Genomic DNA, 13,679 nt, shown 5'->3' on the forward strand with positions numbered 1-13,679 from the left:
CAACTTTCCCGTGAAGTTACTCTCTCTTCTTCACAGGCGAGGACAGACTCGAATGAATCTTTTGTCGGGCTCGTGAATGCTAGTTGACATTTTTCAGCAAGGTCGCGCAATCTTCAAATAAAAAAAAAAGAAAAAGAAGGAGGATGTTTGTCATTGTGATACCTGACTGAGTTTGAGTGAATGGCGTTCTGCAAATCAATAGCTTTTTTTTTTTTTTTTTTCTTCCAGTGAATAGTCTGAGGAGTGTTTGGTTCATCTGTTACGTATAAACAGATCTCAGTGTTCCTGCTTCTTTAGCGTCAGTTAGTCAGTAAACAATGAACGGAAAATCAATGGGCTTCACACACACACACACACACACACTCGTGCACTTATAAAAAACCTTGCACACAATTTTATGGTTACACAAAAACACAACAACCATTACCTGAGTTTATCTTGTGAAAACACACCTGAGTTTAGGTGTGCGCCATCGGAAGGGCGACCACGTGGGAAGAAGCAATCTCCCCCCTTTTCCCCCTCCTCTCTCTCTTTCATTCACACACACACACACACACACACACACACAGGTTAATTCTGATCTCATTGAGTGTGAGTCAGAGCGTTGAGTTTATGGCCACGTTAATTGAGCCTCTCCACAAGGTTTTAACACAAATTGAATTGGGTCCTTGTTCTGTGCAGTAGCTAAGAGACCTTGTTAGGAGTGTTTTTTATGTGTGTGTGTGTGTGTGTGTGTGTGTGTGTGTGTGTGCCGTAGTGTTCAGGGGAAGTAAATCAGTGATCATTAGTGATGTTTGAAGTGTGTGCGTGTTCATGGAGAGGGGTTTGGAGGTTTAATTGAAGGAACTGTTGGCCAGTATCTGAGTTCATCATCAACTGTATCTGATGTTGATGTGGCAGCAGTTTACTGAGGGTGCTGGATGCACACTAACACACACACACACACACACACACACACGCAGTGGCCGAGGCGATGGTTTACGGCCCTATTACCCAGCCTTCCTCTGTGCAAAGGCAGCAGCTCTAAATCTTTTTGGTTCTATGGACACAATATAACCTTTGTTTCTCTGCACTCGCTCTTAAAGGGAAACGCCTTTACTGTCTTTATCTCTTCATCAAAAGTTTTCAGATCATCTTAGAGGATTCATGATGCTACGAGCTGTAATAAAAGGAAGATTCACGTTCAACCAGGCGTGTTTTTTTGTTATTTGGGACCACATGTTTCCTGGTTTTGATAACGCTGTACCTATGAACGCCCATGGTTGATGAGATCTGGTTACATGGTGGTGACAGTGCTGCAGCAGAGTCCACAGAAAGGAACATTCAGACAGTACGTAAATAAGCGTTGTCAGTTAAATGCGGGTGAAACTTGACGTAGTCGCACCTGAAACGAGACCTCAAACAAAAATAATGTTAGTGTATTGTGACTTATATTTGAGGTTCAGTTAACCATGTCCAGTCCTGAATGGTCTGTTTTTGTTTTGGCGGTTTTAAGGCACCCCCGCACGGTCGTTTTGGATGCCCCTTGGTTTGCCAAACCAACAGGTGTTGCAGCGATGGAAGCGGGCAAGCAAACTGGTTCATCGTATTAGTCCATAAGTAACTACAGAAGGTTTTTTTTTTTTTTTTTTTTCAAAGGATGCAGCAGAAATGTGAGTTAGTGTCCCAAAAAGTCCAAATAACTGCTTTTCCTCATCATGCAACAAACTGAATACCTTCAACACTTCAGCACCAGCCGACCCCTCAGGCTCCTGCTCCATCCATCTTTTTCCCTTCATCCCCTCCTCCATCCATTCATAGCTGCTATGGGTCTTGTTGTCATGGTTACTGTGTCCTTGCTGTCGCTAAGCCCCGACTGTGCCGCCAGGAGCTAAAAAAAATACACACAAGAGAACAAGCACATAAGCGCTAACCGTACATCAACACATGGTCACCTCGCATGGATTTTCATTTATGGATCACTTTGGCTTAAAAACGTGTGTGTGCACACAAACACAGCAACACTATCCTCTCTCACACAGACACACACACACACACACACACAAGTACAGTAGTGATTACACAGGAAGTCAGTGTCATTAATCATCCAGTGTGTGTTTACGCATTGTCTCATAGATAATCTGCGTTTTCTGAAAGGTCTCTGATGCGTCGGCTTCATTGGCGACCTTTAAAGGCCAGCACAGCACATTGCTCCATATTTTACGTTGTAGTATGAACACATTGTGAGTTACTATGTAAACGCAGCTCGGATGCTGTGAGGGAGAATTCTGGCACTGAAACTGCTTATTGAAGTGTGAGAGCTAAGTTTGTGAAGATGGGAGGCTGGCGAATGTTACCTGAAAGCATCCTGTATAAAAAAAACTGTTTCCTGTGTGTTTTATGTATGTGGCCTTGATTCTCATACAGACTCTCGCCTCACAAAGAGGATGCTGGGAGATGGAGACAGACAGAGAGAGAGAGAGAGAGAGAGAGAGAAACACAGTTGCCATAGTTTCACGCTTTTTGGCCTCTCGACAACCATCAAGGAGAGTTTTCCAACCGGTTGCTCTCATCCTCTTTAGATCTCATTAATATGAATGCTGCTGGTGATTATTATCTGGCCCTTGTACTTCCCTCTTGATTAACAAGAACCCCGCTGTGATTTAATTCTTAGATTTCTATTAGACTATTTAGTTTTCCAGGAAATTAATGAACAGAACAAACATTTTTTGCTGTCCTCCTTTTTTACTTTTTTTTTTTCACTCCCCCCTTTCTCTCCGGTGTTTGTCCTCATCAGCATTTTTAAACTGCTGCCCCCAGGAAAGTGTAACCCCTATGACCTTTGTTACCATGGCAACAGCTGCATATGCAGAACAGAACAGCGCATTTCATTGTCACATCACTTTGACTTTATTTACATTAAGACGAGTTGATAAAACAACTGATTTTTATGTCATGTACTGACTAATTCAACTTCTACTGAAGCAAGAAATTGAAATGTCATGACATTGGCAGCTATTGATCGTCTGTTCTTAGTGTGAGGATGCAGCGTTTAGATATATCATTAGGCTTCCATAGAAATTTGATTAACTTTAATCTTCTTTAATGGATTAATAAAGCTTTATTAGAATTCAAGTGTACAGGCCACATCCCAAGCGATCAAAAATTTGATTTTGTTCGACTGAGATGTGAAATATAACAACAACAATATAGAACTAGAGCTGAGCAGTAAATGGCACATTTAACATGATCACAATTTTAAAAAAAAAAGAAAAAGAAAAGGCCTGAATGTATCTCATTAAATAAGAACAATGTGAACAAGTTAGGCTTTTTTACACGAGAGGATTAGAGCCAGAGAAATAAATAATGAGAGGAGAAAGATTTTTTTTTCTCATTATGCACTTCAAGGAAAAAGTCAAAATGTCAAGATAAAAATCCAGCTGTCGAGAGTAAAATTTAATTATTATTATTTTGAATGAAACTTTCAACTTCATTTCTGCTGGACTCCAAAGCAAACTCTAAAGATTCTGAAAGCGCTTTTGACTTGAAATTCTAATTGAAATATTGATTGAGAACGAGTCATTCAAGCTGGACTATAAAATATTTTCATCGTGTGCCAACAAATGTTGAAAGTTAAAATAATAAAGTTACAGCGCTCAAGCTCCTGTGAGGAGTTTGAAACCGCTGATTCTGTGAAACAAACTCAAACTAATACTGGTACCTTTTTAATGAGCAACAAAAGCACGCAAGAAAATAAACATAGAGAGCCATACATTCAGAAATGCAGAAAAGGAGGAAAAGCTGGTGTGTGCAGAGTATAGGGAGACATTATGGAATTAAATGGCGTGCATTACTATGAGGTGAGACTCTAAACAGATCGTTGGACCTTAACCTCACTGGAGAAAACTGAAGGTGTGGCTTCACTTGGCAGGTTAGATAGAAGGAAACGTTTGTGGCAAATTTCTAGAGTGTGCAGGCGGGCAAATATTAAAAAGGTAGATGTGGAACATGAGCAAACAAAGGTGAAGGTTTGGGAAGCAGGAGTGCACCAGAGTTGTTTTTTTTTTTTTTTGTGTGTGTGTACGTTTTTGGCAAGTGTTTGGATTGATATTTTCGGAGAGCGGCGAGCCACAAGAGGGAGGAAGCAGGAAGTATTGACTGAGATTTGAAGCTGCTATTTTGGACCTCTGTGGCTGCAGTGAAGGGTTTGAACTCTGGTCACATGATGACAGAGGTGTTAGAGAGGAATCAATGAAACGCTGGTATTGTTGATGCGTTAAATAGGTTGTAACTCTTGTGTGCGTGTGCATGCAGGTGTCGCTTCTATATTCTGTGCATGCTGACGCGGTGGGCTGCACATTTCCACTGCAGTCAGCCAGCTCAGCACGGATGACCTCATTGTTTATATTACCAGCATCCACTCGTTCGTCTCCTCCTCTCACTCCCACTCATCCCTCCATCCCCTCTCTTTTTGTTCTCTCCTAACTCCTCCCTGCCTTTTTCTGACCCTCTTTTATTCATTTATTTATTTATTTATTTCATGTATTGACCACCGCTGCCACTGTGGATGTTACACAACACCATTACGGCCTCATGTCAACTGGCCCAGCGTCGATCTGCCTATCATCTTACTGCTCTCTCCCCCTCGCTGCTGCTATTAATACTGCAGATGCCAGCACAGGATTTCCTGTAGCATCTGTGCTAATCCCGTGCTACCTCCTATTAAATGTCCTGTAGCATCCACCTTCAACTTATGTACGGCCTTTGATAGAAAGCGAAGCACCTGTGTGCTAACTCACGTGCTGCTGTGATGCAATCATGCCAGGCTGCAGATTTCTTGTGTTTGTGTGTGTGTGTGCATGTGTGTGTGTGCGCACTGCCAGATGGAACAGATGCCCTCAGTATAGGGGTATTAACCCTTTGCAGTGTACACCAGGGGTTAAGGTCAAAACATGGTGTGGGGCCTCTTAACGGGGACAAACCGAGCGGCAACCTCCGCTGTTGAAAAATGAAGGCAATGCAGAAATCCTGCAGTTCGTCGAGTGTCCACTTGAGGCTGTCTCCAAGAGTCACACACACACCCAATTTTTTAAAAAATGAACTTCTTTACAGCCTGGTTGAAAAAAAAAATCAAATGGCTTTGATTAGCTCATGTCTCGATCGACGCACACTGAATGTGGGTTGGATGTTTTGACAGCTCATCCGTTTAGATGTTAAGAAGGATAAGCGGTATTCACAACGAGGCGTGAAGCTGACCTGATTGACAGGTGGGCGAAATGTAATGCTGTGTCAAGAGGCTTAAAAACCCGCCTCAGCTCCAGCTCTCAGCCTGTCGTTAGGTTGACTGAAAGTTAGGCTGAGACAGGATTTCCATCATGGCGGCTTCAACCAATGAGCCTCTGGACCCCCCCCCCCCCCCCCCTGCCCTAACCGATGGCTGACGTCACTCAGGCTTTAGAGAACCTAATGAACAAATTGAATTACTTTTCTTATTGTTTCCCATGTTTTCAGCCTCCATTTTTTTTATCTCTATAAAGACAGTTATGGTCCTGTGTCAATAGTTGTTTTTCATATTTCTCAGTATTTGTACTGCCACACAGAATCCTTTTCCTGCTCTTCCGTTTAAAAGTGATGAATAGAGGTAGGAAGCTCTTGTATCAGATGTGTCAGAGGGATAACAGGAGCTTCGCTGGTAAAGATGGAGATCATCACTTTTAAGTCGTGGGGGATAAAGATTACAAGGCTTTGCTGCTCTACTTGATCTTTGTTCTTGATGAGCCTCGGAGTTGTTCTGCCAGCTTGAAAACTGAACTTATTTCTTCTCTTCTCTTATTACATTCTTTAAACCCTCTCGTGGATTCTCCCTCTGCCCGCCCCAAGCTGAGTCCATTCTGAAGCACCATAATGGGATGTTTGAGGATTGCTGCTACTGAGACGTGCTGGACGTCCATCTGCAGCTCTGATGCTTATTGCAAAATTCCTCTCTCTCTCTCTCTCTCTCTCTCTCTCTCTCTCTCTCTCTCTCTCTCTCTCTCTCTCTCTCTCTCTCTCTCTCTCTCTCTCTCTCTCTCTCTCCACCCCTCCTCTGCTCTGTAGCGGCCTGTCAGTCACCGCTCTCACAGCAGGTGTTTCTGGAGGGCGAAACCAGAAAGTGATAAGAGGAGAATAGGACAGTGGAAAAGGACAGCGTGAAGGTGGGCAGATGGAGAAGCTGTCGGGCCGAGTGGAAAGAAGAGTGTGTCGCCGGAGCCGACTGTTAGTCTATGGAAAAGAGAAGAAAAAAAAAGATAATGAACAGGAAATTACCTGTTGAATGAATAAGTCATCCCTACCCGCCAAAATATAGCAGGACAGAGTTACAGACTAATGAAAAACGGACGGAGACATTCCTGTCTCTGCTCTGACAGATTTGGGAGCCTGCCTTGCAGACATGTCTGGACCCTCTCTCACAAACACGCACGTGTATAAACGCGTTGCAGCTACGCTCCAAACTTCAAGCTGGCTCTGTATATCTTTGCTCTCTAAGAATGGACGTCTGTTTTACTCTCCCATAAATAACGAGGAAGAAAACATTAAAGGAGCGATATGTAACTCTGACACCTAGTGTTTAGAATAGGTACTGCAGTCCAAATTCAAAACATCAGAGACCGCTCTGAAACCCCGCCCCCTCCTCCCTAGAGTCAGTGATTGATTTTGAAGTAGCATTTTTTGTAATCATAGTTTTTACATTAAGAGTCTAATCAATGAATCGTGAATTGATTTGTCGGACTGATGGAAAATCACCCTGCAGGAGTAATGCCATGATTATTAATGATCGATTAGGTATCGAGTAAGCCAAGTGTTATTGTTTTTAAAAGATTGTGGGCTGTGTTACCTTATGAAATGGTCAATCATTTTTTATAGTGTATTTTCATTTCATTTCATTTACTTACATGTAAAGTTCTTATTAAGCATTCACAAAGTGTACGTTTGAGTCAAGGTTGTGCCGGAGAGTAGAATCTATGCGTGCGTGCGTGCGTGTGCGTGTGTGTGTGTGTGCGTGCACAGACAAAGTCTCGTACAGGATATTAGTTTCCGCAGTAATGACACTGAACCACGGTTGGTTATGTGGATGTTTGGACTACTCTGTCTCCCTCCATAAACACACACCTTTTCCTCTCTCCTCCTCTCTCCTCCTTTCTGTTTCTGAGCTGTCGTGAATCTGAAGTCATGCACATGGTACTGCTGCTCAGTTTTCTAGGAAAGAGGAACAACTAGAGACATGAATACTGTAATTATCTAACTAACTGACATCATGTTTGATCTTCATTTCAGCTTCTGACACCAGCTCGTTCTCAGGTTGTCTCTGCCAACTTTTTGTCTTTTCTTCTTCTTCTTCTGTGGTATGCCTTGTTGTCATATGGAACATGTCAGGACTCCGGCGCTGGAGGAGGCACACACTAACAATGTGAACATGCCCTTACTTGGCTAAAGCTCCTGCCTTTATTTGAATATGTTCACTGTCCTGGCTGCAGACCTGCACTGGCCCCTTGTGTTTATCTGAGAGCATTACACCATGTCAGGCTCTGATAGGAGGAAGGTCTGGGTCTCTTCTAGATGTGCTTGTACTTCAAACAACTTAATTTTCCCCCTGCTTTGAAAGTGAATGTCTGTCTAAGTGCCTCTTCACTTTAAGTTCATTAAACAGGAGAAATATTCAGAGTTGAGCCAGAGGGGACTCTAAAAGAATCCTGCAAACGTCAAACAGGGTCGTCATTTTTCTTCAGAATCTCTCATTCTTGTCAAGCATCCATCAGCATTGATTTCCCCCTCTTCTCTGTAAGTCTTGCGGCTGCCAGCAGAGGCTTGTGCAATCACAGAGAGTGCCCCGTCATGCAAAGTCAATCTGTTTTGATCAATCTCTCACCGAAGTGTGTAAGAGCAGTACATCGGACGTCTTTTTGTCTTCCTGCTTGGAATTCTCCCAATGAGAAGACACTTCCTCAGGGGCGCCGGATAACCTAAACGGGTCCTTGTTGCAGCAGCTGTTGGTTTCAAATCTGACCTCATCCCTTTTGCAGCATGTCATCCCCCACGCTCTCTCTCCCTCCCAGCATTTCCTGTCTCCCCCCCCCCTCCATCCTATCCGAGAAAGGCAAAAAAATATATACAAAAAAAAAAAAGAAGAAGACAAAAGAAGACACTTCCTTAATGGCACTTCCTGAACCATTTATGCCCCCGACAACTGTCTGCAACTCACATTCACTTTTATAACCTTACTTCCCATTTCAGTGTGTGTGTGTGTGTGTGTGTGTGTGTGTGTGTATGCAGATTGTATCTCTGTCGTTGCGGTGTTGCATACAGAAAATGTTAGCCAACTCTGACACAGACAGTTTGTAAGTCGGCAAAGTGACAAAGAGTCTGACTGACACTAGTGACATGAAAACATCTGGACCCAGACATGTGGAGGCATTTATTCCGCACCAAAACACGCACACGAGAGGCAAGTGGATGTTTTGTTTTGTTTTTTCTTCATGTTGACCTGCAGCTGATCTGTAGTGATCGTGTTCTGTCAGTGTGGGTGGTGAGGGGGGGGGGGGGTTGATGGATGTGATGGGGAAACTGGGGGCTTGAGGAAGATGTGTGTGTGTGTGGTGTGATATTCTGGTAAGAGGAAGGGGTTTTCAGTGTGTGGGTGGATGGGTCTCTGTGCTGCCCTCTTCTCAGCTGTTAATCACAAGGAACCGCAGGAGGACAGGTTTGTCTTGCACCTGTTTTCACCCTTTTAAAGACACGTTTCCACCTTCTTCTTTATACGTTACCGCATCGTACTTTTTTTTTTGAAGAATTATTAAGAATTGAATGAAATTTGGTGAAACATGTTTGTGGGTGGCAGTAGCCTCAATCTGTACCGGTTCAAGTCCCAATAATGTGGATGGTCTGGTAGCTGGAGAGGTGCCAGGGGGCTCACCGAGTACAGCTGAGGTACAGAACCCACATCCGCTCTGCTGCGCTCCCTGTGTAGCAGGATTAATACAGTAAATGTTACTACTAGTAACTCGAGTATTTTCATTTCTTGAAATCCAGAATTCTAACTGTCGTCACTATCTTCACGTGCGATCATCAGTCGCACAAATGCAGTGTAATTTTTTACTGAGCAGCTGTTAAACTGGGAACCACAGCTCCCCCGCCGCGAGCAGAAGCATGTTTAAATCATCGAGCAGGAAGGCCGTGAGATCAGTTCAAGAAATGAGGAAGTGAAAACTCCGAGAGGTTTCCTGTCACCAAATGTGGCAATCCTCATCCTCTTCTGTGTGTGTGTGTGTGTGTGTGTGTGTTTGTGCGTTTGACCTGCTGCAACGATACTTTTAAGCACATTTGTGTCCATCCATATTCATGCAAGCTTGAGGAAACCTTTGTGTTGACATTCATGTTCTGCATCAAAAATCATGTTCTCTGCAAACCTGTAATAACTTCTCCATTCCAACACAACCATCCTCCCCCCCCCCCCCCCATAGAACGAGTCTGGCATCACCTGGATAGAGAAGGAATTTGCAAATATTAGAACCCAGGTAAGGTGCAACCACTTCCACCTGTGCATTTGCTTCTCCTCTGAACAATCTGCAGCTCTTCTTCTCCTTCTATGCAAACTAGCCTTCTGTTGTTTTCCCCCCTTCTCTGCAGTTCAGTCACTTCACACGTTTGCAATATTTTCTTCCTCTGCCCCTGTGCAAAACTTTTTTAAAAAAGTCAACCTTTTCTCCATGAGTGTGACGCGCACTGCCGTGTGATCACATGCTTGTGAGAAGTGGATCCGCTGACGGCCTCGATCATGATGCTGTTAAGTCAGAGATGACTCACGCGCCGCACTTGCATCGTGTTTTGAAATGACCTTTTTCTCTCGTTGTTTTTGGAGATGTTTAAAGAGCGGTAAAAAGAGAGGTGAACGAGAGGCCGTTTGAGGAGCGGTGAGAGCTGGTTTGAAGAGGCAGGATGAACAGGAATAGACTGTTTTGATGGGGACATGGCCTGACTAAAAGACAGGAAAATCTCTGTCATCTGCAAGTGAGTCGCCGTCGTCGTCGTCTGACTCGTCCATGCCCTCATCCTCCACTGCCTGTCTGCCCCTGTTTCCTCCAGCTTCATCCTGTTGGATTGTGGGTACAGGGAAGTGGCTTAAATTCCTGCTTCTGGAGTTGACAGAAGACTGTGCCGGCACAGAAACACAAGTTCGGTTTCTAGATCTGCCATTTATGTGCTTTGGTGGTTTTATCGTCCTATGTGGGGCTTATGACAGATTTATCGGTATCAGCAAAGATATGTTTTCTGATCTGTGCTGATGAGATTTGTGTTTTTCAGAACAAAAGCTTGTGATCGACACCGTGCAGCCTCAGTCGACGTTAAAAAAATACAGTATTTGCCGTAAACAAGGACACAAATGATCATTAAGGGTTTTCAAGCTAAAGCGGTTATCTAATGTCTCCACCTCTACCGACATGAGCTGACCTGGTTAGCTGAATATATTATTTATTATTATTAGCATTTATAATGAGGTGTCAACATTACTGTGATGATAATTAATAATAATGATTCTTGGTTTAAGGCTGCAGGATAGCACAGCTTTTCTTAACCTACATCTGTTTCTTTTTTTGTGCCGTTTAAGTCTCTCTCTCTCTCTCTCTCTCTCTCTCTCTTTCTCTCTTAGCCACAGATGTGTGTGCTTTTGCGAGTGTGTGTCTGTGTGTGGGACTTGTAGGGTGCAGGACTGTGAGAACAAGTGCAGGCTCTTCCTTCCTGCCCGCTTCGGTTCCAGTTCACTTCAGCAGCAGTCGGTCACCGAGGACACACAGGGCGAGGAGGAGCACAGAGTGGGAGGACAGGAGAGATAATGGAAGAGAGAATGAAGATGAAGAGTTGATATAAATTACAGCAGAGGGCCTCCGCAGAGTGAATAGATGGATGGATAGGTAGATAGAGGGCAGAGGCTGAGAGAGATTTTTCCATATTTACCTGCCGTCCACAGAACGGATCCTGACATGAGTGCACAGATGAGTTTAAAGTGTGCTTGTGGTGAGAGGAGGAGACGGTAGTTGAGATGATTTATGCGAGGTAGTGCAGCCTAGTTATGGACACTGTTATGATTATGAAGCCGAAGTTTGACAAGTGCTGAGATGGAGAAGGACAAGAGAAAGTTCAAGCTGAGCCGCTTTCTCACCTTCTACCTGTCCAAAAAGAACAAAGTGTTGGCTGGCACGGGCACCGCTGCTCACTGTGACAGCGTCAGATCAACATCTGCAAAGGAAAACAGCTGTGGCACTTTACCTGCAACGAGGAACCACTGGACGGTAAAGTGATTCCCCCTTTGTGTTGATGAAGTTCAAGTCTGTTATTTCATTGTTTAAATGAACAAACAATTAAAGCTGCAGTGTGCAGACTGTCGGATGTTTACAGTGTTGGTGTAGAAACGAGTTGCAGCTGACGGCTTGCACATTCAACCAAACTCTGGTTTCCTGTTGTCAAATACAGCACCAAGCTGCAGTGGCCTGTGGTGATCTCTGTTATTGATGTATTGTTGCAGCTTCAGATAAACTGATAAAACTGTCTCTCTGCTGCTTGATGAGTAGATTGTTCACTTCAGGATTGCATAATGATTACTTTGTTTTTGTCAGTGAAAGTATGAGAAAGATTTTGATCTTTAAATGGTCCAAGCATGGTGAAAAATGGGCTTTCTCGAGTTGCCAGCACCCCAAATAATTTGTTTTAAAACTGTTGTTTCATGTCACATTTGGGCCAAAACAGATGATTTGCAATTTAAACCAAAGCACAATACAAAGAACAAAATGATAACACTAGCTACCTGTAGCATGCCGTCAGTTCAGATCAGAAGGTTATGGACCATGTGGACGAACGCCGCCTTCTCCAATTATCTGAACTTTTGTTTTGAGCTGTCAAAAAACCTGCAAGCAGCAAATGTTAGCGTTCAGAAAACTAGATCCTGCAAAATAAAGCGGCATTAATACTGCACACAACAACAGTTAAGTAAATACACAGGACTTGTATTGCACTTCTTCTTCTTCTTCTAGTCTTTTGGCCTCTTAAGGCGTTTCACACTACAGCATCAGCATCGCCCTTTAACTTTAACACACTGACCGCAGATGCTATGCAAAGTGCCCAGCTAGCTGCTCATCAGGAACTAATACAATCTTATTTATGGTCACACACATCGATGGCCATGCCTACAACATGTGGACTGCAGGAGCCGGGATATTAAACTGTCAATCTCTCAATTTGAAGACAGTTTGTCTACTCCTGAGCCACAGTTAGCGATTCTTTCATTCTTTTTTTTTTTGACTGACTAATCACTCAATCAGGTTTTTTTTTGGTTTTTTTACATAATAATGAAGCTGAGCACGTCAACATAAATGACATGTTTTGTCTATTATTTCTCTCATGATTATGGCAGCAGATATCTGCAGAGTACACATTCAGGGATAAACTTTGCAACAGAGCAGTTGTCCTACTTTAATTGCAAATTTAAAAATATAACTTTTTAAGAAGTTGTTGGCCTCCCTCACCAACCGCTCTGTAAAATGTGTAATTTTCCCTGCAGGTAACTTGTGTAGCGCTGTGCTTCGTTCTTGGCTTGGGGCATGAAGCTCAGGGGATTAAGAGTACAGAGAAGTGAAAAAACTGCCTCTAAAAACAGAATTGTTGTTGTTGATTCTTTCTTGTCGATGCTTTTTCTCTCTCTCTCTCTCTCTCTCTCTCTCGCTCTCTCTCTCTCGCTCTTCTCTTTGGGTGTTTTCAGTTGGTGTTGACTCAAGGTCAGCACGAGGGTTCATGTGGTGGATTTGTCAGCTGTGCCTGTGCTCCACCCTGTAAAGAAACCCAGAGACGCTCTTTAGTCACTTGTGGTTACAAAGCTTGTATCACAAAAACACAAAGTTGAACCAATGGACACTTTTTTTTTTTTAATTGCTTTTTTGTGAAGTGACAGCTTTCTGTTTGCTTGTAATGTGGCAGCTCAACGCTCACTGACAAGCAGCGGCGTGTGCAAAAACTCATCCTTAGACACAAACATAAATCCCACTTCTTGCTGTGCTTCATCTCTCAAGTGTTTTATTTTGATATTCACAGCAAGAGAAACTCAAAAACTATTATACGCAGCAAAAAACGTCTCTTTTCTAACCTTCACATATTCCTTACACACACACACACACACACACACACACACCAAGGATCTCATTGTTTTTAGCCATTTGTTCTGTGATAACTGACTGGTTTATTATACCGTCCTCCTTTTGTTTGTCACTGTTCAGGACGATGGAGAAATCAAGGAGATCAACATCACCCATGTGGTCAAGGAAGGCTCGGAGAAGGCTGACGCGTCTCAGTTTGAACTGCTCAAGGTTTTGGGACAGGGATCATTCGGCAAGGTATCACACACACACACACACACTCATAACTGCTGTTTCACTCTTGATCACGCTTTTAAGACTTTCCTGTCCGTGATCGTGGTTTTGTCCTGATTCTGTAGGTGTTCTTGGTGCGAAAGGTGACCGCCCCTGATGCCAACCAGCTCTACGCCATGAAGGTCCTCAAGAAGGCCACCCTCAAAGGTACACTGGCGCTGTGATGGACTTGAATGGTGTCACAGTGGGATGGTACCAAATGTGGTCAGAAAGAGTTTCTATGACAGTCAAAACCCTCCCTTGATTGAA

At 43.4% G+C, this 13,679-nt stretch overlaps 1 protein-coding gene across 4 annotated transcripts in view; it reads left to right on the plus strand.

Annotated features, from left to right (window-relative positions):
- rps6ka1 (ribosomal protein S6 kinase a, polypeptide 1) overlaps positions 1 to 13,679 on the plus strand; it is a 50,993-nt gene that overhangs the window by 26,256 nt on the left and 11,058 nt on the right. Inside the window, exons 1-4 of one of the 4 annotated variants that reach the window (XM_061063731.1) lie at positions 8,308 to 8,461; positions 9,477 to 9,530; positions 13,278 to 13,394; positions 13,496 to 13,577. In XM_061063731.1, the coding sequence (XP_060919714.1) occupies positions 8,420 to 8,461; positions 9,477 to 9,530; positions 13,278 to 13,394; positions 13,496 to 13,577 (295 nt within the window). In that variant the 5' untranslated portion in view covers positions 8,308 to 8,419. Of the gene's footprint in view, positions 1 to 8,307; positions 8,462 to 9,476; positions 9,531 to 10,730; positions 11,304 to 13,277; positions 13,395 to 13,495; positions 13,578 to 13,679 lie in introns of those variants that run through there. The other 3 variants (XM_061063728.1, XM_061063727.1, XM_061063729.1) reach the window with 3 other exon arrangements.

The sequence above is a fragment of the Labrus mixtus genome, chromosome 18, assembly GCF_963584025.1.
Source record: "Labrus mixtus chromosome 18, fLabMix1.1, whole genome shotgun sequence".
Classification (NCBI taxonomy): Eukaryota; Metazoa; Chordata; class Actinopteri; order Labriformes; family Labridae; genus Labrus; species Labrus mixtus.